Source organism: Heterodontus francisci, chromosome 45 (genome assembly GCF_036365525.1).
Source record: "Heterodontus francisci isolate sHetFra1 chromosome 45, sHetFra1.hap1, whole genome shotgun sequence".
Lineage (NCBI taxonomy): Eukaryota > Metazoa > Chordata > Chondrichthyes > Heterodontiformes > Heterodontidae > Heterodontus > Heterodontus francisci.
Window position 1 is genome coordinate 8,246,608 of NC_090415.1, and position 25,890 is coordinate 8,272,497.

Here is a 25,890-nt window from a genome sequence, read left to right on the forward strand (position 1 = left end):
AATTTGCAGTCACTGCGCATGGGCAGTCCCCTGGACTTCTGGGACGAGTGTTGCAGCGGCTCCTTTCTACATTGCTTTGATCTCTGAAGCTGTAACCTCCTCTTCCCCTTCATCAATTGTTTGAAATAAAGTCAGCATAAATAATGATATGAGAATATTTCTGGAGTCACTGGAGTTATTATAGTTTTCATGGATATTAAAAGAAATGCAAACAATTTCATCAACTTAGTTACTTTTGTCATATTGTCAATAGGTGAATAATAATAATCGTTATTTTCGTTATTAAGATCATCGAGACAATCACAGAAGTAATACATTTTAATGCTTTGTCCCCGCCCCCCCCCCCCCCCCCCCAACAATTAACAATTGAAAATGTTCCGCCAGAAACACCTGGCTGTACTCGTACAAAGAATACTGAAAGTCAGCATGCAGGTACAGCAAGTAATTAGGAAGGCAAATGGAATCTTGGCCTTTATTGCAGGGGGATTGGAATACAAGGATAAGGAAGCTGTACAGGGCTTTAGTGAGACGACACTTGGAGGAGTGTATGGATTCCTGCCATGCATATCTAAGGAAAGGTATGCTTGCACTGGAGATGATAAAACAAAGGTTCACTAGATTGGTTCCAGGGATGAGAGGGTTCTCCTACGATGAAAGGCTGAGTAAATTTGGCTATACTCTCTGGAGTTTAGGTGAATGAGAGGAGATCTCACTGAAACATCAAAGATTCTGAAGGGGCTTGACAGGATAGACACTGAGAGGTTGTTTCCCCTTGCTGGGGAATCTAGAACACGGGGACAGAGTGTCAGGAAAAGGGGCCGATCATTCAGGAGTGAGATGAGGAGAAATGTCTTCACTTAGAGGGTTGTGAATCTTTAGAATTCTCTACCTCAGAGAGTTGTGCATGCTCCATCCTTCAGCATAGTTAGGATGACGGTAACATAGCGGCAATGTTCCTGGACTGATCATGCAGAGGCTTGAGACATGAGTTCAAATCCCATCACAGCTGCTGTGGGAATTAATTGATTAATGAATCCTGAGTTTAATAATAGGTTCATTAGTAACAATGGCAAGGTTATTGGATTGTTGCAAAAGCCCCTTTTGTTTCACTGCTATCCTCCGGGAAAGGAAATCTACCATCCTTACTTTGTCTGGCCTCCATGTGACTCCAGATACACAACAATGTGGGAATTGGAGAAGTTCTACAGCACAGACGGAGGCCATGCGGCCCGTCTGGCTCTCTGAAGGAGAAATTCACCTAATGCCACTCCCCCCGCCTCCTCCCGGTCGCCCAGCACTTTCTTCCTTTTCGGATAACGATTCACTTCCTTCCTGAGTGCCTCGATTGAACATGCCTCCACCACAATCCCAGGCAGTGCATTCCAGATCCTAACCACTCCGTTGTGTGAAAACGGCGTTCCTCATGGTCGCCATTGCTTCTTTTGCCAGTTGACTGAATCGGTTGACTCTGAAATGGTGCAACAAACCACACAGTTGCTTCAAACCGCTAGGGAAGCAAGCACTGCGGATGGAGTTCAGGCAGAAGATTATCTATCTTCATATTGAATGGGGGAGCTCAAGGGGATGTATGGCCCACCCACGATTCTATTTCTTATGTTAAATCGATTAGCTTAATTAAAACGAGAAAACATCCATGAATGTTTATCAGTGGACACATATATTCAAAAGGGAGTGGGACTGCTTAACTCAATTGGGCCTGTTTTCTGGAAGAAAAAAATCACGATATACAAGGTCAGCATTTATTGCCCATCCCTAATTGCCCTTGAGAAGGTGGTGGTGAGCTGCCTTCTAAACCGCTGCAGTCCATGTGGGGTAGGTACACCCACAATGCTATTAGGAAGGGAGTTCCAGGATTTTGACCCAGCGACAGTGAAGGAACGGCGATGTAGTTTCGAGTCAGGATGGCGTGTGACTTGGAGGGGAACTTGCAGGTGGTGGTGTTTCCATACGTCTTCTGCCCTTGTCCTTTTAGATAGCAGAGGTCGCGGGTGTGAAAGGTGCTGTCTAAGGAGCCTTAGTGAGTTGCTGCAGTGCATCTTATAGATGGTACACACTGGCTGCCACTGTGTGCCCTTCTAGGCGGTCGAGGTGGAATTTGAATTCAAACAATAAATCTGGAATTAAAAGCTAGTCTAATGGTGACCTTTGTTCATTGTTGTAAAAACCCATCTGGTTCACTAATGTCCTTTAGGGAAGGAAATCTGCCGTCCTTACCTGGCCTGGCCAGATGTGACTCCGCAGCAATGTGGTTGACTCTTCAATGCCCTGTGAAATGGCCCAGCAAGCCATTCAGTTCAAGGACAATACATTCTGGCCTAATCAGCGACGCCCACATAGAATTTGCAGAATGGAAAGGCTACTTAGCCCAACTGGGCTACGGTTTAGGCTTCACAAGGGCATCCTCCCACCCTATCTTATCCAGTCCCATCAGTGGATCCTTCCATTCCTTTCTCACTTGTGTGTTTATCTAGCTTCCCTTTAAACCCATCCGTGCTAATCATCTCAGCCCTCTCTCGGTAAAGTCCTTACTCCTGAATGTCTTAATGGATTTATTGGTGGCTACCATATACATTTCAACATTCGTTTTGGATGCCCCGGAAGGGGAAACATCGGCTCTCCATCTGTCCTTTCAAAGCTTCCTCGCCATTTTGAAGACGTTGAATATGTCACCCCTCAGCCTCTTGCTTCGAGAGAAGAAAAGCAATCTGCTCAGCCTTCAAAATAGAATAGCTCTTACATTATCAGATATCTTCCTTTATACTCTCCTGCTGTGTACATGCGTAGAGTCATCGAGTCATTTATGGCACAGGAAGAGGCCACCCATGCCGGTCCCATTTTCCGGCTCGATCCCTATAGCCCTGCAAGTCTATCTCTCTCAGGTTGACATCCACCTTCCTCTTTAAGTCGTTGATCATCTCCGCTTCCACCGCCCTTGTGGGCAGCGAGTTCCAGGTCATTACCACCAGCTGTGTAAAAACGTGCTTCCTCATATTCCCCCTGCAACTTTTGCCCCAAAACTATCAATCTATGTCCCCTAGTCCTTGTACCATTTGTTAACAGGAACCGTTTGCCCTTGTCCGACTTATCTAAGCCCGTCATAATCTTGTCCACTTCTATTAAATCTCTCCTAAATCTCCTTTGTTCGAAGGAGAACAAACCCAGCTTTTCCAACCTAACCTTGTAACTAAAATCCCCCATCCCCGGAACCATTCTGGTAAATCTCCTCTGCACCCTCTCAAGGACCCTCACATCCTTCCCGAAGTGTGGTGACCAGAACTCGACGCCATACTCCAGTTGGGGCCGAACCAGAGCTTTGTAAAGGTTCAGTATTACTTCCCGGTACAATGCCTCTGTTTCTGAATCCCAAGCTCACTTTACTAACTACTCTCTCAATACATCCTATCACCTTCAAAGATTGTCTATAATCCGTATAAACAAGCTTCTTCGAATCAAGTTTCACATTATAATTAATCACATCCTATCCAAATAAAACAGCGCATTTGGAAGTGTAACGTGTGATGGCTGCTGGAAATGTCATGGAACGTTCCAGCAACAACACACAAATCAATAACATGAGGAGTAACTAACTCGACAGGAATGGTCAAAAGAAACTCGAAAGGGGGGACAAAGGGGGATGAAAGACCGTGTTGGCTTCGGGGTCAGCGTGGAACACCATCGGCAGCTGCAAAGAAGTTCGTCAACATCGCTTGATCGAGCTGGATGTCAAGCAATGTTGACCAAGTGTCAGATAACGGTGCAGGGACAGGCCGTAACGGTAAGTTAAAGGAATGGAGAGGAAAGATTCTTGGATCTGTCGCAACTATGGTCAGATGCAACTTTCCTTGTCAGACTCAGAGCATTCTGTGCCTTGGTAATAAATTTTTAAAAAAATAGTCAAACTGGAACTCTTTAATTTTTGAAACCGGAATTGCGAAGTGAGTTCTTTTTTTTTTGTTCTGTTCTATCGATACAAATATCAACGTGAATATTTGCTTTTTGGGAATTCTCAGGAAAATGTAAATGAAATACAGAACGTGTCCCGCAAGAGTATCATCTGAGAGAATCTAGTTACGAGCCGTGTTTGATGTGGAACACGGAGAGAACCATGGAATTGTGCCAGATATATATCTATATAAATACAGCTCATAGTTTCCAGCAATAGCGTTGCGAACATAAGAACTCGGAGCAGGCCATTCGGCCCCTCGAGCCTGCTCCGCCATTCAATAAGGTCACGGCTGATCTGTTTGTGTCTCGAATTCCACACTCCCATCTACCCCCGATAATCTTTGATTCCCTTGCCCTAACAAGAATCTATCTACCTCTGCCCTAAAAATATTCAATGACTCCGCCTCCAAACCCCTTCTGAGGCAAAGAGTTCCCAAGTCACACAACCCTCTCAGAGAATAAAATCTCATCTCTGTCCGAAAAGGGTGACCCCTAATTTTAAAACAGCCTCCCCTAGTTCTGGACTCACCCGGAAGAGGAAGCATCCTTTGCACATCCACCTTGTCAAGACCGTTCAGGATCTTATAAACTTCAATCAAGTCTCCCCTCACTCTTCTAAACTCCAGTGAAAACTAGCCCAGTCTGTCCAAACTTTCATCATAAGACAACCTGCTCATTCCAGGTATCAATCTAGTAAACCTCTTCTGAACCACCTCCAATGCATTCACATCCTTACTTAAATAAGGAGACCAAAACTGCACACAGTATTCGAGATGTGGTCTCACCAATGCCCTGTATAACTGAAGCATAACATCCTTACTTTTATTTCCAATTCCTCTCATTATAACGGATAGCATTCTATTAGCATTTTTTCTTATTCGCTGTACCTGCATACTAACTTTTTGTGAGTCATGCACTAGAACACCGAGATCCCTCTGCACGTCATAATTCTGCAGACGTTCTCTGTTCAAGTAATACTTTGGCCTGCACAAAACTGTAATACCTTCTAACTCTGAATCTTCATTCACACAGCACCCGTTTTGAGGTCGGTAATGGAGTCTAATTATACAGAAGGGTCACTATTTTCGTTTTGCATTTGCAATTTGCACTTATAACGGACAGATGTAAAATGACAAATTGTCATCATTAGAGTCATAGAGAGATACAGCACCAAAACAGGCCCTTCAGCCCAACGACTACATGCCGTCCATCAACCACCCATTTATACTAATCCTACATTAAACCTATTTTTCCCTCGCACATCCCCACCTTCCCTCAATCCTCCTAGCTACACTAGGGGCATTTTTTTCACCACGTTCAATTTGCCTATCAACCCGCAAGTCTTTGGCATGTGGGGGGAAACCAGAGCACCTGGAGGAAACCCACGTGGTCCTAGGGAGAACTTGCAAACTCCCGCAGGGGGAGTACCCAGCACCAAACCCAGGCCACTGGAGTTGTCAGACTGCAGTGCTAACCACTGCGCCACTTTTCTGATTTGTTTGAAACCTTAATTCCACCTGCAATTTCCGTTGGTGAAACAAATGCATTTTACTTTTTCTGGGATCCAGAGGAAACTGCTTTACCGTAATTGCTATAAGAACCTGTCGTGAAATAAAGTGTGTTTCTTTTTAAGGGGCCTATTGTTAAGAAGTAGAATGCACTTTTTGGACTAGAATGATAGCCGGAAATGACGCGATGAGTCCAATCTCCAGCTCCCATGCTGCATGATCCTACTTACCTTAGCACGATGGTCGTGGAGAACATAGTCTGACACTATCACTTAATACTTAATGAAAATAACGGGTCAGTTTTGATGGTGGTTGGGGGAGGGTAAATACAACTGCTGGGTTAAAATTGTAACTTTATTGAAATTGTGGGTTTTCCTTCCCGACCTGCACGTTCTTGTGAGTTGCTCTGCGATTGGCTTGAATAAAAATCGACCCCTGTCATCATTTTGATGACATTTGCTATGAATTGAGTGGTACTTGATGTTGCTTTTAATGTATTTCTTTCGCAGAGTGCAAGATGGGGAGACGGTGGGGTAGTAATAATGTCAGTGAGCTAGTAATCAGTACGCTTAAGCTAATGGTCTGGGCGCATGCATTCAAATCCCATCATGGTAGCTGGTGGAATTTAATTCTAACTAATCCATAAAGTCAGTTAATTAATGAAAATCTGGAATTGAAAGCTAGTCCCAGTAATGTCATTGCCGATTGGTGTAAATACCCATCTGGTTCACCAATGTCCATTAGGAAAGGAAATCTTCCGTCTTCACCTGGCCTGGTCTATATGTGACTCCAGACCCACAACAATGTGGTTGACTCTTAACTGCCCTCTGACATATCCCAGGGGGACACTTAGTTGTCAAGGGCAATTAGGGATGGGTAACAAATGCTGGCGGAACCAGCGACGCCCACTTCCAATGAAAGACTAAAAAAAAACTAACCAACAGAATTTCTCTGTAATCATATAAATGGATCTTGTTCCCATGAGTCCATGGCCTTTGATGTGGCTGTTTGCTGAGATCGATCGAGTCACTTACAAAGTAAACACAGCAAAGTACATTTCAACATTAGTGCAGTCTGTCCTTCAGCGTATGCATGCAGCGCTGGGGTCACTTGCGGCACGAATAAAGAGAGAATTATTAACAAACGGGCTTTCAAACATATCACCAAGTAGGTCAGAATGACAGTCCTTTCCAAAGCTGACAGATTGCGATATGGGGGTGAAGTGAATGTTTAATATCCCTTTGCTCCGAAGCATTTCTTTTAAGAACACATGCATTAAATAATTGCAGGCTAGAAAACCAGTTGATATGATACATTTGTTCGTAAGACAACTTCAATTGCTTCTACTCGATATCCAGTTGGCCTATTTAATGCAAAACTTGGCATAAATCACCCACACCCAGCATCCAATTCTGTTTATACCTGTTAGTGTCACCTAAGTGACAGAAACATGCTACACCTAAACATCACAGATGTGTGTTTCTAAGGACTGCTGAAAGATAGCACAGATCCACCATTGCCTTTGTCCTCGCAGTTGCCTCATTGGCTCCCAGTTGGACAAAGCCTCCATTTTGAAATGCTCATCATTTTTTTTGAAACTCTCTATAGCCTGGCCATACTATTTCTCTGTAAACTCTTTAAGCCACAAACACCTCAGAATCTCTGCAATGCTCCCATGTTGGCCACCGAGGCCCTAATTTGTGGAACCTCATCCTCCATTCTTCCCCACTAATCCACTCCTTAAAACTTACATCTTCAGCTGCCCTGATGTCTCGTCAGATGGTTTGATGTGCCAAATGTTATTTCGTTGCGTTGCTGTGGAGCACCTTGGGGCATTTTACTCTGTTAAAGGCGCTATAAAACCGGTATTGGGCGGCGCCGTGGCGCAGTGGTTAGCGCCGCAGCCTCATAGCTCTCGGGACCCGGGTTCAATTTTGGGTACTGCCTGTGCGGAGTTTGCAAGTTCTCCCTGTGACCATGTGGGCTTTCGCCATGTGCTCCGGTTTCCCCACACAGCCAAAAGTTTGTAGGTGATAGGTAAATTAGCCATTATAAATTGCCCCTAGTGTAGGTAGGTGGCAGGGAATATGGGATTACTGTAGGGTTAGTGTAAATGGGTGGTTGTTGGTCGGCACAGACTCGGTGGGCCGCAGGGCTTGTTTCAGTGCTGTATCTCTAAACTAAAATAAATGCAAGAGTCTGCTGCTGTAAGCTACCGTTTGACAATAGAGTAAAGTAGGCGACATTGGGAGATCTGCATAAAGGACAAACTTGGAAAATCAAACCATTCCCTCTCATACAAAACAAAAAATACCTTAAACGAAACGAATGGTATTGCTGGCAACAACAGTGATTTTGCAAAATTACCCTTGCGTGGTGTGAATATTCAAATCCCTCGGCCAACTGTGACTTTATTCTATTCGTTCATGGGATGTGGGCGTCGCTGGCTAGGCCAGCACTTATTGCCCATCCCTAATCGCCCTTGAGAAGGTGGGGCTGAGCTGACTTCTTGAACCACTGCAGTCCATGTAGGGTAGGTACACCCACAGCACTACTAGCCTGGAACTAGACATAGCTTGGAAACGACACCTGAGCTCTTAGGCTACTTCTTAATTCGCCGGTCACTTGAAATCAGTGCTGCTTTGTCACGTTGTAGCCCCCTCATGCTTGCAGCTTCAAAGTATTGTAGCCTAATGAATGCCACTGTACTGCAAGTAAGTCCAGGGATTTCTACAACGCCATTGTAAATCTTACAGGAGTTACAAGGGAAATTTTAGAGATACTACATGTAGATGGGGAGAAACCCCGCTGATGCCAGAACAGGGTAATCACAGAAAAGCACAAAAAAGAAACAACCATTCTGTTTTCTGCTGGGCTCCGGATTGTCCACATAATTCAGAATTCTTGGTGGAAATTTATTTCAAGTCTGCCCAACCAGCCGCCGGATTAATAACCTTGAGGATAGAAAACATCAAGAATGAAATAACGATGCACGATAATTAAATAGCACTTTTCCTGTATGTGTCTTGCTAATAAAATGGAGGCACCTGAAACGGGTGCAAGGTCTCAGGTGGTAGCACAAGGTGAGCATTATCGGATCGACAACGAAGTGTTTTTAAAATTTTGTTCATTCATGGGATGGGTGCATAACTGGAGGATGTAGCAGAGAGCCACCTTCTAAAATACAATGGAGTGGCATGGTAGGACATTTCACAGGGACGTTAAGAGGCAACCACATTGACTATGGGTCTGGAGTCACAAAAGTACAGAGTGGATAAGAACATTACTGAGCCAGTTGAGTTTTTATGACAACACCCATTCATTCCCCGCTCACCATTACTGATGGTAGCTTTGCATGACGCAGAGCAATGACGTGTATGTGGCTGGGAGCCGGGTGGTGTTCCCATGCATCTGTTGCCTTTGTCCTTCTAGGTCGCAGAGGTCGCGGGTTTGGAAGGTGCTGTCGAAGGAGTCTTGGTGAGTTGCTACAGTGCATCTTATAGATGGTACACACTGCTGCCACTGTCGGTGGTGGAGGGAGTGAATGTTGAATGTGTTGGATGGTGTGCCGATCAAGCGGGCCGCTTTGACCTGCATGGTGTCGAGCTTCTTGAGTGTTGTTGGAGCTACACCCATCCAGGCAAGTGGGGAGTATTCGATCACACTCATGACTTGTGCCTTGTAGATGGTGGACAGACATTTGGGAGTCAGGAGATGGGTTATTCGCCTCATAATTCCCAGCTTCTGACCTGCTCTTGTAGCCACAGCATTTATATGGCTGGCCCAGTTCAGTTTCCGGTCATGGTGACCCCCAGGATATTGATAGTGGGGGAATCAGTGATGGTAATCCCATTGAGTGTCAAGGGGAGATGGTTATATTCTCAATTGTCGGAGGTGGTCATTGCCTGGCACTTGTGTGGCGCGAATGTTACTTGTCACTTATCAGCCCAAGCCTGGATATTGTCCAGGTCTTGCTTCATCTAGACAGAGGTTACTTAAGTATCTGACACGTCATGAATGGAACTGAACACAGTGCAATCATCAGTGAACATCCCCACTTCTGACCTTCTGATGGAGTGAAGGTCATTGATGAAGCAGCTGAAGATGGTTGGGTCTAGGACACGACCTTGAGGAACTCCTGCAGTGATGTCCTGGAGTTGAGCTGATTAACATCCAACAACCACAACCATCTTCCCTTGCACTAGATATGACTCCAACCAGCAGAGATTTTTTCCCCCTGATTCCCATTGACTTCAGTTTTGCTAGGGCTCCTTGATGCCATACTCGGTTAAATGCTGCCTTGATGTCAGGGGCAGTCACTCTCACCTCAGCTTTGGAGTTCAGCTCTTTTGTCCCTGTTTGTATGAAGGCTATCACGAGGTCAGGAGCTGAGTGACCCCGGCGGAACCTAAACTGAGCGTCACTGAGCAGGTTATGGCTAAGTAAATGCCACTTGATAGCACTGTCACCGACCCTTTCGATCACTTTAATAGTGATCGAGAGTAGATTGATGCGGCATTAATTGGCCGGGTTGGATTTGTCCACCGTTTTTTTTGTACAGGACACATTTGGGCAATTCTTTACATTCCCGGGTAGATGCTGGTGTTGTCACTGTACTGAAACAGTTTGGTTCTGGGGCGTGACTAGTTCTGGAGCATAAGTCTTCAGTACTATTGCCAGAATATTGTCAGGACGCATAGCCTTTGCAGTATCCTGTGTCTTCAGCCTTGTCCTGATACAAGGTGGAATGAATCGGATTGGCTGAAGACTGGCTAGCATCTGTGATGCTGGGGACTTCAGGGGGAGGCTGAGATGGGCCATCAACTCGACAGCTCTGGCTGAAGATAGATGCAAATACTTCAGCCTTGTCTTTTGCATTGATGTGCTGGGCTCCCCCATCATTGAGGAAGGGGATATTTGTAGAGCCACCTCCTCCAGTTAGTTGTTTAATTGCCCACCACCATTCATGGCTGGATGTGGGAGGACTGCAGACCTTAGATCTAATCCGTTGGATTTTGGATTGCTTAGCTCTGTCTATCGCATGCTGCTTGTGCAGTTTGGAATGCAAGTAGTCCTGTTTGTAGCTTCACCAGGTTGACACCTCACTTTGAAGTAAGCCTGGTGCTGCTCCTGGAATGCCCCCCTACACACTTCATTGAACCAGGGTTCGTCCCCCGGCTTGATGGTAATGGTAGAGTGGGGGATATGCCAGACCATGAGGTTACAGATTGTGGTTGACTGCAATTCTGCTGCTGCTGATGACCAACAGCACCTCATGGAAGCCCAGTTCTGAGTTGCTCGATCTGTTCGAAGGGCCACACAACATGATGGAGGGTATTTGCAATGTGAAGGTGGGACTTTGTCTCCACAGGATGGTCACTCCTACCAATACTGTCCTCGGCAGATGCATCTGTGACAGGTAGATTGACGAGGACGGGGTCAAGTAGGTTTTTCATCCTTTTTGGTTGGCTGGCAATCTTCAGCATTCTGAATTATGATGACTGCTGAACCAGTATTAGTATACAAAATAGGCATCCATCTCATGTTTTTTTTATATATTCCACATATATATTAAGCACATTTAAAAGAAACAGAATGCAAAGATGTAAGTGAAAGTACAGAAGGAACACAGTTGAAAGAACATCCAACCATTTGTCACCAAAGTTGGTTCCCAGTAAAAGTAATTGTTCATACAATTCAATAAAGTACAGTCCGTAAAATACTTGAAAATTTAATTTCATTACGGTTTCTTTTCACCTTCTGTATGGTTCCAATGACAGAGAAAAACGATTTGTATTCGTACGAAAAGATGCATTATTTCTCGAAGAACAGTCTTAAAACATATTATATAAAATAACTTGAATATTGCAGGTCAAAATAATTTTTTAAAATGACTTCCAAAAGTGAAAGCGAAAATTGCAATTATCACTGATATGTACAGGGTGTTTATCAAATATCTGCGCAATTTTGAGGTCTAACAACTTTGTATGATGGATGCAAACAGTTAAAAGCACACAAAAGCCTAATTCATAATTATAACTTCATAATCTATAACTTGCGTTACATGATAACCTACACCATGGTGAGAATGAGAGAGTCGTTTATCACAACGGGGAATGCTACCAAATGGGAAGGCGACTCGCCTAATGAAGAAAACATTAAAACCTATTGTATCCTATGCGGCGTTGTGCTGTCTTTGCACCCTCAAATGTTGGTCTCTGCGGTGGTGGTAGGAATTATCGCATCTACATCGGTGTCAGCTGTACCCGAAATGGCATATGCTGAAATTTACAGAACAAAATTATTTGTGCTGTGAGATAGGATAAAAATGATGCTCAACATATCTATCACTTCCATTAATTCAATGCAATTTCATTTGTTTTAACCAATAACTACTGAAGTCAGGGGCAATTAGGGGTGGGCAAAAATCGCTGGCCTTATAGAATGAATACAAAATATGCTACACTTGCTCTGTTCGGAGTTGGCTAGTACCTGAAGACACAAATTGCAAGTCAACGAGACACCGCATGGAAATTGAGGCCCAGGATTTTGTGTAGGTACAGTCCTGAAACTGACAGCAGCTCGTCGGATCTGCACATGCCCAGTTGAACACAAAAAATCCACACGCTGCTGTCATTTCTTCTAAGCTTGCTCGTAGGGTGTGCTGTTTAAGTCTAGCCACTCCCCACCCCAAAATGCAATCAGGTAGAAGTCGGTGAACTGACGGGAGCTCGCCTTTTTCTGCCGTTAGTCACACTGTAAAAACCCTTGAAAAAGTTACACCTTGTTACATGAAGTGCAACTGGGCTTTAACAGCGTACTAAAATCATAATTACTACTGCGCTGCCTCACTAGCTCTGAAAAAAAAAGCTAATTATATTTTGTGGAATGCAGCATTTCTCTATGCTAATAAACTAAAAATAATACATTCCTAAAGTTCTTTAAAAAGAAGATAGTTTATGATATTTCGGTTTTAATCTCAACCCCATGCGTATGTCATGCTCATTAATTTCTCTGTCTGTTAAAAGTGATTTAAAAAAAAGTGTTGTATTTCCCATTTTGCTGCCTGTGACAATACTTCAACATGTTTGGCTGCTTGTGTTGCTTGGTGACATCACTGTTGCTAGACGCCTGGAGATCCCCTTAATGTTGTGTCAGATTCAAACTGATATCAGGAAAGGGCAAATTTACACCTCGGAGATCACCGATCTTTGAGGTCAGGCATAAATGCAGTGACCACCACATTCAACAGTCTTTGCTGTTGTATAAATGCATGTATTCATGATTTGGATCAATCTATGTTTTCAATACCTGTGATTGAATGATCATATCAATGAAACCTTTGGCATATTTACGTTTGAGGTAATTAAATAATGATCTGCTCAGTACTTTACCTTTTCTATTCTTCTTGCGTATGTTGATAGTTACAGCGACTGCCACAATGACCAACAACACCACCGCCCCAATCGCATAAACAGAGCGGATCAGCATTTCAGTTGAAGATTTGTCTAAGGAATGACAAGCAACTGCATTAGACTGACAGGCTTGTGTGTGCATTTCATCATGTAAATCATTTGACACTTGGAAACTCTGTGCATTGTTTGAGTTTTAACACACAATGGAAGAAAAGCACTATCGGAAATGGCATTTAAAGAAACGTAATAGCAAAATTGGTGCCCATTGAATAGGGATATAGGAACACAGGAGCAGGAGTAGGCCATTCAGCCCATCGAGCCTGCTCCGCCATTCCATACGGTCATGGCTGATCATCCACTCCAATGCCCTTTTCCCACACTATCCCCATATGGAATCATAGAAGTTCTAAGACACAGAAAGAGGCCACTTGGCCCATCGTGTCTGTGCCAGCCAAAAAACGATCCACCTATTCTAATCCCATCGTCCAGCATTTGGTCCGTACCCTGCAGCTTCCAGCACCTGAGGTGCCTATCCAGACCTCTTTTGAATGGGTTCAGGGTCTCTGCCTCAACTATCCTTTTAGGCACTGTGTTCCAGACCATCACCACCCTCTGGGTGAAAAGGTCTTTCCTCATCTCCCTCTAATGTTTCGACAAATCATTTTAAATCTATGCCCCCTCGTCACTGACCTCTCTGCTAAGGTGAATAGTCCCTTCAACTCCACTCTATCCAGGCCCCTCAAATTTTGTTTATTTCGATCAGATATGCCCTCAGCCTTCTCTGTTCCAAGGAGAACAACCCCAACCTATCCAATCTCTCCTCATAGCTGCATTTATCCCATTATTTCGTTTGTATTGAGAAATCTGGCAATCTCTGCTTTAAACATACACAATGCCTGTGATTCCACAGCCCTCTGGGGTAGAGAATTCCAAATATTCACAACCCTCTGAGTAAAGACGTTTTTCCTCATTTCGGTCCTAAGTGGCTTTCCCTTTATTCTGAAATTGTTGTTCCCTGGTTCTGGACTCCCCAACCAGGGAAAACATCTTACTTGCATCTACCCTGTCTATCCCTTTAAATATTTTGTATGTTTCAATGAGATCACTTCTCATGCTTCGAAACTCTAGAGAATACAGGCCCAGTTTCCCCAATCTCTCTTCATAGGACAGTCCCGCCATCCTGGGAACAAGTCTGGTGAACCTTCGTTGCACTCCCTCTATGGCAATAATATCCTTCCTAAGTTAAGTGGACCCAAACTGCACACAGTACTCCAGGTGAGGTCTAACCAAGGTTCTATACAATTGAAGCAAGACTTCACTACTCTACTCAAATCCTCTTGCGATAAAGGCTAACATACCATTAGCCTTCCTGATTGCTTGCTGCACCTGCATTTAAGATTAAAGAGGGGGGGGGGGGGGCGACAACACTGATACAAAATTAGCTGAGATCTAGAAAGCAGAGACTAATGGTGAACTGCAGAAGGTATAAACTGGACCCAAGGAGTCAGTATTAGGCCTACTGTTAGTTTTGATAGATATTAACACACTGCACTTGTGTATCAGCAGTAATGATTTTAAAGATTGCGGATGGTACACAGCGTGGAAAGGTGGCAAACAGTGAGGAGGATAGTGGCTGATTTCATACTGCATGGGCAGACTGGTGAAATGGGCAAAATGATGGTAGTTCAATTCAGAGCAGTGTGAACTGATGCACATTGGTCGGAAAATTGAGAAGCAGCTTCAACATTATTCTGCATGGTTGAGGGGAAAGAGCTGGTGAGTGGGACTAAATAGTGGCTCCTTCAGGTACAATGGGGCCGAATCGTCTCCTTCTGTGCTGTATGAATCTCAGTTGCGTCATCGCCCCTTGCTATATCTTCACAGAAACAAATTGCTGCTAGCTACATTCAATAGAATTTATAAACTACCATTTAACATTTGTTTATATATAATACAAATTATCATCAAACTATCTTTGCCTTTTTGCCAATACCCAGCTTTTGCTAATTCTTTTCTCCTCTCAAAAAGATGGGGTGAAGTTCAAAGTCAGGAGACAGATTAACGGATTGGCTGTCTGTTATAAATCCCACCTCACTTCGGTGTCTACTTGGACTTCAGGCTTAAGTGCAAAACGGGCGGCATCAAATTAGTAATTTCTTCTCCACCTCGGCCGATTTTCCCTTCCAATGACCTCAGTGGACAGGAAATCCGGCATCGCGTGCAATTGGTGGTGAATTAAAATCTGCCTATTTTCCACCCAAACACAAGTGTAACATTGCCCCTATGTATTTCAGTGGACATCGAAATCTAGCAGGATGTATAGCAGCACCTTTAGCCGCTCCCACCCTCTTTGCACCCCAGCCATTGAATATTCCCTCTTTCCCCATTTAATGCTTGTCCATTTTGGCAGGAAGAATAAAGAAGATGTTTATTCTTTAAATGGTGAGAGATTGTAGAGCTCTGAGATGAAGAGTGTCCTAGTGCATGAATCACAAAGGGTTAGTATGCAGGTACACCAAGTAACAAGGAAAGCTGATAGAATGTTATAATTTATCGTGAGGGGAATTGAATACAAAAATAGGGAGGTTATGCTTCAGTTATACAGGGCATTGGTGAGACCACATCTGAAGTACTATGTAGAATATTGGTCTCCCTACTTAAGAAAGGATGTAAATGTGTTAGACGCAGTTCAGAGAAGATTTTCTGAACTAATACCTGGAATGGGTGGGTTGTTTTATGAGAAATGGTTGGACAGATTAGGCTTGTATCCTCTGGAGTTTAGAAGAGTAAGAGGCGACTTGATTGAAACATATAAGACACCTGAGGGGTCTTGACAGAGTGAATGTGGAAAGCATGTTTCCCCTTGTGGGAGAATCTAGAACTAGGGGTCACTGTTCTAAAATAGGGGGTCATCCATTTAAGACAGAGATGAGGAGAATTTTTTTTTTCTCAGAGGCTCATGCATCTTTGCAACTCTCTTCCTCAAAAGACGGTGGAAGCAGAGTCCTTGAATATTTTTAAGGCAGGGGTAGATAGATTCTTGATAAGCAAGGGGGTGAAAGGTTATCGGGGGTAGGCGGGAATGTGCAGTTGGGTTCACAATCAGAGCAGCCATGATTGTATAGAATGGCAGAGGAGGATTGAGGGACCGAGTGGACCACTCCTGCTCCTAATTCGTACGTTCATTAAAAAGTGCTTTGTATCGACGGAGTGTCCATGGGAAGTTGGCGGCAATGTGGGCATTATTGATGTTTCGGATGCTTAAAGGGCATTGAGCCTGATTCCGTTCCTTGTTGCATAAATGCACTGAGACACTGGGTGTAGCTTCACCCATTTGCTTTGCCCCATTGTTGGGTAACAATATCTCCCTGCACAGTACACTTACTTTTTTCACATCGATGGTGGAACCACATGTGAGATGGTGGAGCGATTGATACTGATACAGGGATAGATGTCCACCCTAACTGTTTGGAAGGTATTGCATACTGTCTGCCCGTGATCGAAACCAGCAAGTTCTATTGTAATGGGACCGATGGGTGTATAACTGGCGACAGATGCCATAATTCATATGCTCAAATGGGGTTTCACCACTGCATTTTAGGTCAATTGCCACATTCAATTAAACTGTTTTATACCCACTTAACCAGTGCGTCTAAATCGTCTTATTTCCCTTTCTTGTGTTTTTATATTGTAAAGATGAATTCATTCACGTGGATGCTGTGACTGAAGAATTCTCGCTCAGTTTTTTCAGTCACAAGTCAAGTAGTCTCTCCCTTACAGGTCACCACCTAAGTAGCACTCACCTGTTACAGTCATCTGCACAGGTTCACTGACAGCTGATGTGAACACTGTTCCATTTACCATGACCTTATAGCCACAGGAGTAGGCTCCATCATCGTCATGGGTCACATCGGTGACGGTGAAGGTGACAGAATGGTCTTTTGCTGAAACAGTTTGGTAGTGGGTGGAAATGGCCTCTCCAGCTCTCTGTAGAAAGAACATGGCGCTGGGCTGGGCAGCGGTGCTTGTACAGGTAATGGAGATGTTTCCTCCTATTCCAACATCTGCCGACTCTATGGATATAACTGGCTGAAAAACCTCTGAAATGAAAAATCATTGAAGAAAGTTGACCACAATTCAAATGCTGATTACATTGGCGCCAATTCATTGCAGAGTTGCGCTATGTGCCTCGATGATTTGTTATGGAGTAAGTCGTTGCCGATTTTAAACCATTGAAATTGGAAATAGTGGCCGGAATTTTTCGTTGGGCGGTAGGCCCCATCCATCAGCTGAAACGTCAATGGCGATCTCACCTCGGCTGAGCCTGGGGAGCCAGACTGGGATTTTTGGCTCCACAGACATTGAAATGGTCTTGGGCGGGACTTCCACCTCCTTCAGTCAGGAGGCCGCCTGCTTTCACCAGCTGGGCTTTTTGAGGCCTGCCGCCCGGCGGCCAAGGGTAAAATACTCGCGGTAGTGGGTAGAGGCCCTTAAGTGCCAGTTAGTTGGGCATTTAAGGGCCTGGATTGGCTTGGAGCAGGGGGCTGTTCCTTACTTTCCCACTGCCGCCCCACCGAAGAATTCCAGCGGAGGTGGGAGACGCTCTGTACGCCTGTCCTCCGCCTCCCATTCAATTTAACGCTGCCCCCCGGCCCTGCCACCAGCCCACTCATTTGCGGGGGCATAATATTCCGGCCGGTGTTCACAATACAGGCGGAATCACAGTCCCGACCATTTTATGACAGGTTTGATATTCCTGTACAGTGAAGTCAAGGGAATGAAACGCTGCAGTCTGAGAAAGACATGAGGGAATTGGAGAGATTAAGAAAGGTATCATGACAATGGTTCCAGGGATGAGGAATTTATGTTATGACGGTAGATTAGAGAAGTTAGGGTTGTTTTCCTTGGAGAAGAGAAGGATGAGAGGTGATTTGATAGAGGTATTCCAAATCATGAGGGTTCCTGACAGAGTAGATAGAGAGAAACTGTTCCCACACGTGAAAGGATTGTGAATGAAAGGGCCCAGATTTAAAGTAATGGTTAAGAGACATGAGGGAAAGTGTTTTCACACCATGAGTGTTTAAGGCCTGCAATGCACTGCCTGAGAGTGTGGTGGAGGTAGGTTCAATTGAAGCATTCAAAAGAGAATCATACTGAAAAGGAAGAGTGTGCAGGGTTACGGGGAGAAGGCGGGTGGGGGGGGGGGGGGATGGCACGAGGTGTATTGCTCTTTCAGAGAGCCGCTGCAGACACGATGGGCCGAATGGCCTCCTTCTGCACTGTAACAATACTGAGATTCTGTATCACAGGTGACTGACGTGTAACTGTCAGTCTTGCATCCCCGCTCACGCCCAAATTCACCTCTGAACCTTCTTAATTATTCATCATGGTGTTATAATTACTGCACCAGAATAATAGACTCATTTCCATCTCTCATACTCTTTAGGGAGGGTATTTATTCTAGGCAATAGGCTTTATGTTCAATTCGCCACCTTGATGTAATAACTGGCGTTAGTAATGAAACCATCGCACTTAAATTCCCATTCATTTTGTCAACAGACAGCCAATCGCATTGCCTGTTTGACAACCAGGAAGCAGTCTGAAGATCTACCCCAAAGTGATTAATACGCCATGAGATTAAGATCCTCATTATTCCTACTTCTGTGTCTTCCAGAGCAACAACTTACTCTGCAACAGCACATTGATTGGAATTCAACTTCCAAAGAGGAATCTCTGCAGATGCGAAGAGAGTATTACGCAACAAGAGTGATGGATCTAGTTAGTAGCATATTCTGACATTGTTAAAGGTGAACAGAGATATGGCAATGCAAAAGGTTCAGAATGAAGAATCAATGGGGCAGGACTTGGTTAGCTTAATGTTATTCCACTCATACTAACTGTTGTGAATAGAAGTGCAAAATACCGGAGCATCAGCAGTAACTCCACAGAGCTTATAGGTGTCAGGAAGTTGACCGGCAGTTTCAGTTCATTTGATGTTTATTGAACAGAATATCAGGCTAATAATGAGCGGTCAGTGCAATACCACCCATTTTGAGCTGCCGCCCAAGACGAATTTCAGCTGCGGACAGCTACAGGTCTTAATAATTCAGAAAAAAAGCAATTCTGCCGACCGCTGGGGGATGTGTTATTTGAGTATTTCTGGAAACAGAGACATTTTGTCGAAGCTTCTCATCTTGCACTCGTCAGGACGATTCGCAAGAATGTCAACGTAAGGGAAAGCAACAAATTTACCCTGTATGAGAAGAGAGTGCTGATTGGTTGGCAAGTGGACTCTGATCAGTAGATGTGTTGCCATGGAGAATGCACCGGTTATGGTGACTGTCAGTTAACTGCCAAGCTTTGTTTGAAATTTAATCCAGGCAGCGTGATTGGTCAAGGCATTGCCCTGAGAAATGAACCAGCGAATGGCTGTCACTTATATTGTTCAGCTGAAACAGGCACAATATGTGTCCATACTCTTTCTCCCTGCGAAGAACAGAGCCCTGTGTATTAATATATGAAGCTACTGGTACGTGTAAATGCGCCACACAGTGAGTCCTACTGACAATCATAAATTGGTTGCCAGTGTAATTCTTAGCACACTGAGGATTATTTAGCAAATGTTGGCCAATTGCGGAATCACATCTAATGTTGGACACTGTGTTTTGAGTTTTGCAAGCACGGCTGGCTGGGTGCAGTCTGTACCTCGCCCTTTGTGAACAGCAGAGGAGATACGATCTGCCAGTCTTTGGGACATACAGCCTATATACCTAGCATCACACTGACATTGAAATTCCATGTTGATTGGTTGCCAAGTGGATTCTGAATTTCAATGCCAGTGTGATGCTAGAAAGAATATGGATACACATTGCGTCTGTTTCAGCTAAACGAAATAAGTGACAGCCACTCGCTGGTTCATTCCCCAGGGCAATGCCTTGACCAATCAGAGTCAAGCTGCCTGGTTTAAATTTCAAACAAAGCTTGGCAGTTAATTGTCAGTCACCATAAATGGCGCATTCTCCATGGCAACACATCGACTGATCAGAGTCCACTCGCCAACCAATCAGCACACACAGGGGTAGGCGGTCGTGTAGTGGAAATATCACTGGGTTAGTGATCCAGAAACCCAGGCTAATACTCTGAGTTCAAATCCCACCATGGCAGATGCTGAAATTTGGATTCAATTAACAAATCTGGAATTTTTGGGGCGGCACAGCGGCGCAGTGGTTAGCACCGCAGCCTCACAGCTCCAGCGACCCGGGTTCAAATCTGGGTACTGCCTGTGTGGAGTTTGCAAGTTCTCCCTGTGTCTGCGTGGGTTTCCTCCGGGTGCTCCGGTTTCCTCCCACATGCCAAAGACATGCAGGTTGATAGGTGAATTGGCCATTAGCAATTGCCCCGAGTATAGGTAGGTGGTAGGGAAATATAGGGACAGGTGGGGATGTGGTAGGAATATGGAATTAGTGTAGGATTAGTATAAATGGGTGGTTGATGGTCGGCACAGACTCGGTGGGCCGAAGGGCCTGTTTCAGTGCTGTATCTCTAAACTAAACTAAACTAAAACTCTTCTCATGCAGTATAAATTGGCTGCTTTCCCTTGCATTGGTATTCTTGTGTGAGTCCAGATGAGTGGAAGACGAAAACCTTCGACAAAATGTCTCTGTTTTTAGCGATACTCAAGTTCTGTGCTTTCAAATGACTGGATGTGTTATTTTTCGCACGAGAAAACAAATAATGAGCTAATTCTAGATATACAAATAATGATTTTGTTAAGCAAAACCCAAGGAGGAGCAGTTACCTACTACAGTTAGTAACACGGCATTACTGATGTGTGACATCAATCGCCTTCCGGACACAGTCATCTCGGATTTGCAGGTGTAATTTCCTTGGTTTATATGCGAAATGTTGCTAATAGTTATAGAGGCAAAATGATGATGGGAAACAATATCCAATGAGCGTAGTATCGATTTGTTCTTATAGAAGTGGAAGGTGTTGACATGGCTCTGCTTGGTATCCAAACAGGTAATGGTAGCTGTGTCTCCTTTCAAGTACAGGCCAGATTGGTGGTCCAACGAAATGCTTGCAGTCATCATCAGTCCTAAAACACATAGACACAGTGCATAATTTCCATTCCCATAGCCCATTGTGCAACCATGTTTGTTTCTTTAGCCGTTACGAGAACAGTTGCAGTCAATGGAAGCGATTGCCAGGAATACGTCCGAACATCCGAACATACCAATTAGGAGCAGGAGTAGGCCACTCTGCCCTTCGAGCCTGCTCCGCCATTCAATAAGTTCAAGGCTGAACTGATTGCTCCACAAAAATAGGTAATAAAGTAACTTGCGAAGAGGGCATGAGGGGGCTACAAAGGGATATAGAAAGGACAAGCAAGTGGGCAAAGACCTGGCAAATACCTGCCCCCAATAACCTTCCACCCCCTTGCTTATCAAGAATCTATCTACCTCTGCCTTAAAAATATTAAAATACTCTGCTTCCGCCGCCTTTTGAAGAAGAGAGTTCCAAAGACTCACAACCCTCTGAGAGAAAGAAATTCCCCTCATCTCTGTCTTAAATGGGCGACCCCTTATTTTTAAACAGTGGTCCCCTAGTTCTAGATTCTCCTACAAGGGGAAACATCCTTTCCACATCCAAGACCTCTCAGGATCTTATATGTTTCAATCAGGTCGCCTCTTACTCTTCTAAATTCCAGCATTCCTCATAAGACAGCCCACCCATTCCAAGTATTAGTCTAGTAAGCCTTCTCTGTACTGCTTCCAACGCATTTACGTCCTTCCTTAAAATAAGGAGACCAGTACTGTACACAGTACTGCAGATGTGGTCTCACCAAAGCTCTATATAGCTGAAGCATAACCTTCCTACTTTTGAATTCAATTCCCCTCACGATAAACGAGAACATTCTATTAGCTTTCCTAATTCCGTGCTGTACCTGCATACTAACCTTTTTCGATTCATGCACTAGGACACCCAGATCCCTCGGCATCTCTGAGTTCTGCAATCTCTCGCCATTTAGATAATATGCTTCATGTTTATTCTTTCTGCCAAAGTGGACAATTTCCCACATTATACTCCATTTGCCAGGTCTTTGCCCACTCACTTATCCTTTCTATATCCCTTTGTAGCCTCCTTATGTGCTCTTCACAAGTTACTTTACTACCTATTTTTATGTCATTAGCAATAGTAGCAAACATACCTTCGGTCACCTCATCTAAGTCATTTATATAAACTGTAAAAAATTGAGGCCCCAGCACTGATCCCTGTGGCACTCCAACATTAGAATGGTCAAGGACAGAGGTAGCACAGGCATGGATGAGATCTGCAGCATCAGGTGAACTGAGAAAACGGCAGCTGAGAGAGATGGGAGGGAAACTGGGGCGTCGCAAGTGAGCAAACACATCAGTAGTGAGAACGGATATTATGATCGGGGTAATGTTACTCTTCCATAATAATGCAATTCCAGAAACCATCCATAAGTCAAATATGAATGCTCATTGGAACTTCGTTTCTCTGGGCAACTTGTGGTTAAGAAAAATTGTTTAGGAACTAGCAAAAAGAGGCTCTATTGCATTGCCCTGCTGTTATATCGCCCATCCGATGCAAAGTTCAGGTAAAGAATAGTTTCCACTAGTCCTTGTACCATCAGCTAATGGGAAGAGATTTTCTTTGTCTACCCTATCTATTTTTTTCCATAATCTTATACATCTCTATCAGATCTCCCCTCAATCTCCTTTGCCCCTAGGAAAACAACTTCAACTTCAACCTAAAGCTAAAATCTTCCATCTGGAACCATTCTGCTAAATCTCCTCTGGTAAATCTCAAGGACGTTCACTTCCTTCCTAAAGTGTGGTGACCAGAACTGAATGCAATACTCCAGTTGGGCCTAACCAGAGCTTTATAAAAGTTGAGCATAACGTCTCGATTTTGTAGTCAATGCTTTTATTTATGAAGCCTAAGCTCCAATATGCTAATTAATCTCTCGATGCGTCTTTCTACCTTAAAAGATCGATGCATATGAACCCTCGGGTCCCTCTATCCCTGTGCACTCTTTAGAACTGTGCCATTTAGTCTATATTGCCTCTCCCCCTCCCTTCTGACAACATGCATCACCTCACCATTTTCTGTATCAAATTGCATCTGCCACTTGTCTGCCCATTCTGCTGGGCTGTCTGTGTCCCGTTGTAATCGAGTGGCATCATGCTCATTGGCTGCCGAAGCTCCAAGATTGGGATCAATGGAAAGTTTTGAAATTTTACTCTGCCTTCCAAAATCCAAGCCGCGTGCAAGAAGCTCCTTACCACACCTTAATGGGCTCCATCCCGTGCTCAAATTCATTTTGAAATGGATCAGTACAATGAACACCCTTTCCTTGACGTGCTGTTTGAGAAATCCGCTAATGGTTTCTCCACTACTGTCTACCACAAGCCTGCCATCACTGGTCAATATATGCGTTGGGATTCCTAAACCTATGCACACTATAAGATTGTCCTATCGGCAATCTCACAAACACTGCCCAAGCCATTTGCTCACAGTACAGGTTTTACGCCAAAATAGTGTGCATTAAAGCATGCGGGACAATGTCTGCACTGATCTGATCATTGCTCACTGTGTATTGCACAATATGCACACGAATGAGCCTAAGCCCGCCACTTTCCGACCTGAAAAGTGCCCCGTCTACCTCAAATTACCCTGGAAGGTTTCACGCTGCTGCTATGGAGTAGCAACACGAGTGGTATTTTCCACTAACAGGGTGCTTCCCTCAAGCCAAACAAACTTTCTGCCTACCACGCAAATGAATTATGTGGGATATGAATTTCAGTGCCGGTGCGATGCCAGCTAGGTTGGGTGTGTGTCTCAAAGAATGGTGATTCACATCAAACAGAACGTCCCTCCAGCTGTTCTCAATATGCAGATTATTGACTATACTCAACCAGCCCGTGCTTGCAAAACTCAGAACATCATGTCCAACATTAGATGTGATTCTGCAATTGGACCATACTTGCTAAACAATCCCGAGTGTGCTAAGAATTGCACTAATGTCCTTCGACATCTTTATCCTGAGCCACATTATATCATGTTTATGACTATCTTGTTCTTTCCCAACATCTACTTCTCTTATCTCTGTGATTCATTACCCATTACTGAATCCAGTAGCAAATTCTCCCGTGTTTTTTTTTGACAAAACTAGTTGAAGAAAGACCCGTGCACATTCTAAGAATACCGTTCCGGTCTCCAGTACCTATCTCTTCTAGCTAGTTAATATTCCCCAGGATTATTATACTATGTTTTTGCTCATTTTCCGAATGCGTTGGCATATTTCTTCCTCCAGTATTCTCCAACTGACAACCATACATCATCTGGTCATTTGTCCCACCAGATTCCAGCACCTCCCTGATCTCCTGTCCCCCCTTTTTTTTTACCTGTGGCAAGACTTCAAAAGTATTCTATTGGCTGTAAAGCACTTTAGGACACACTTAGACCGTCAAATTTCCAATATGAATGCACAATATTTTTCCATAGACATATAAAAACAAGTACAAAATTCCGATGAAGGGTCACTGACCCGAAAAGTTAACTCTGCTTCTCTTTCCACAGATGCTGCCAGACCTGCTGAGTGGTTCCAGCATTTCTTGTTTTTATTTCAGATTTCCAGCATCCGCAGTGTTTTGCTTTTACAAAATTATTGAGTTGCTGCCATGCTGGTTCCGTTAAGCCATGAAGTCGCCATTTAGGATGGCATTGTGGTGCATTGCTCAGGCAGTGCTGTATTGTCAGAGGTGCCTTGTTTCGGAGGAACCATTGAAACAAGGCTTGTCTCCATGTACTTTCGTATAGTCGTGCCCAGTGAAAGAACTTTCTTATTTTGAGTATAGAGTCCCTCCATTATGATGCTTGTGAGTATTAATAACAGTAATTAGATATACATTGCAAATGTTGACCTTTCCCCTGCTGTGTAATGCTGTGGTATATCCCGCTGAAATATGAGAGGTAAGGCAATTGTCACCTCTATTACATAGGTCTCTGGCCTTCATTGCTGTTTATCCAACTTCGAGCAGTGACATTTCATTCCCTTAGTAATTCTAATATCCCAATCTTAACTTATGTCTCACGCACACACACAAACACACACACAATCATCCACACTTTTAAATAGCTTTAATGGCAGAAAAGAGGTTGATGTCAACTATTTAAATACTGTTAGCGCGACAAACATCGGCAATACAAATCTTTTGGGGGCTGGACTTCTGACATTGCAAATGAGCAGTCATACTCGCTACTGACATCAACAATCTTAAATACTAATCTGATTACAATTGCGGCATACTGCAAATTGACTCAACGGTCGTGAAAAGCCTGTCAGCCCCCCTAATATGTCTTATATTTCAAATTTAAATTCCAAATAGCACTATTGCTGCTATTAATAACGAATCAATGTTATCAGCATCTCAATAGTAATATTGCCATCGTTTTACCATTGCAGTCAACTAAAATAACTCAATGTAATGCAGAACATTGATGATTATAAACGAATGGCTGCACGAACCGCATTAGAAAGTGCAAATATTACAGAACAGTGGTGATTCCGACTTACGTGTAAGAATTATTCCAATGGGGTCGCTTGGAGAAGAAGGTATCCATCGACCTGACACATGTGACCGGTAGAAACATGTATATCTCCCTTCACTGCTGTGGCTGGCATTCGTAATGACATATGTGAGGAACTGCTGGCCTCTGGCACTTTTGGTGATAGAGACCGAATCTTTTAACAACTCAAATTGTCCAAGCGGGTCAACAACCTGAACTGTGCATTTGATAGTGACCATTTCTCCCACCACGTACACTGGGTGTTCAGGACTTTTAGTGATCGTCGGCTGATGAGGAGGATCTGCAAGGATAAATTTCGAAACATGATTTCCAACAGCCAGGCATTTGAATTAATTCGACTCCAATGGTCAACAGGGATTGGCTGGAATTGAAACCAGCCC

General features: G+C 43.9%; 1 protein-coding gene across 3 annotated transcripts in view; it reads right to left on the reverse strand.

Moving 5' to 3' along the window:
• Positions 1-11,019: 11,019 nt before the first annotated feature.
• Positions 11,020-25,890, reverse strand: part of LOC137356218 (uncharacterized) — a 64,499-nt gene continuing 49,628 nt past the window's right edge. For all 3 annotated transcript variants that reach the window (XM_068022073.1, XM_068022072.1, XM_068022071.1), the window contains 5 exons: positions 25,497-25,790; positions 20,688-20,987; positions 16,693-16,989; positions 12,869-12,982; positions 11,020-11,755 (listed from right to left, as the gene is read on the reverse strand). In XM_068022073.1, the coding sequence (XP_067878174.1) occupies positions 11,679-11,755; positions 12,869-12,982; positions 16,693-16,989; positions 20,688-20,987; positions 25,497-25,790 (1,082 nt within the window). In that variant the 3' untranslated portion in view covers positions 11,020-11,678. The remainder of the gene's footprint in view (positions 11,756-12,868; positions 12,983-16,692; positions 16,990-20,687; positions 20,988-25,496; positions 25,791-25,890) is intronic.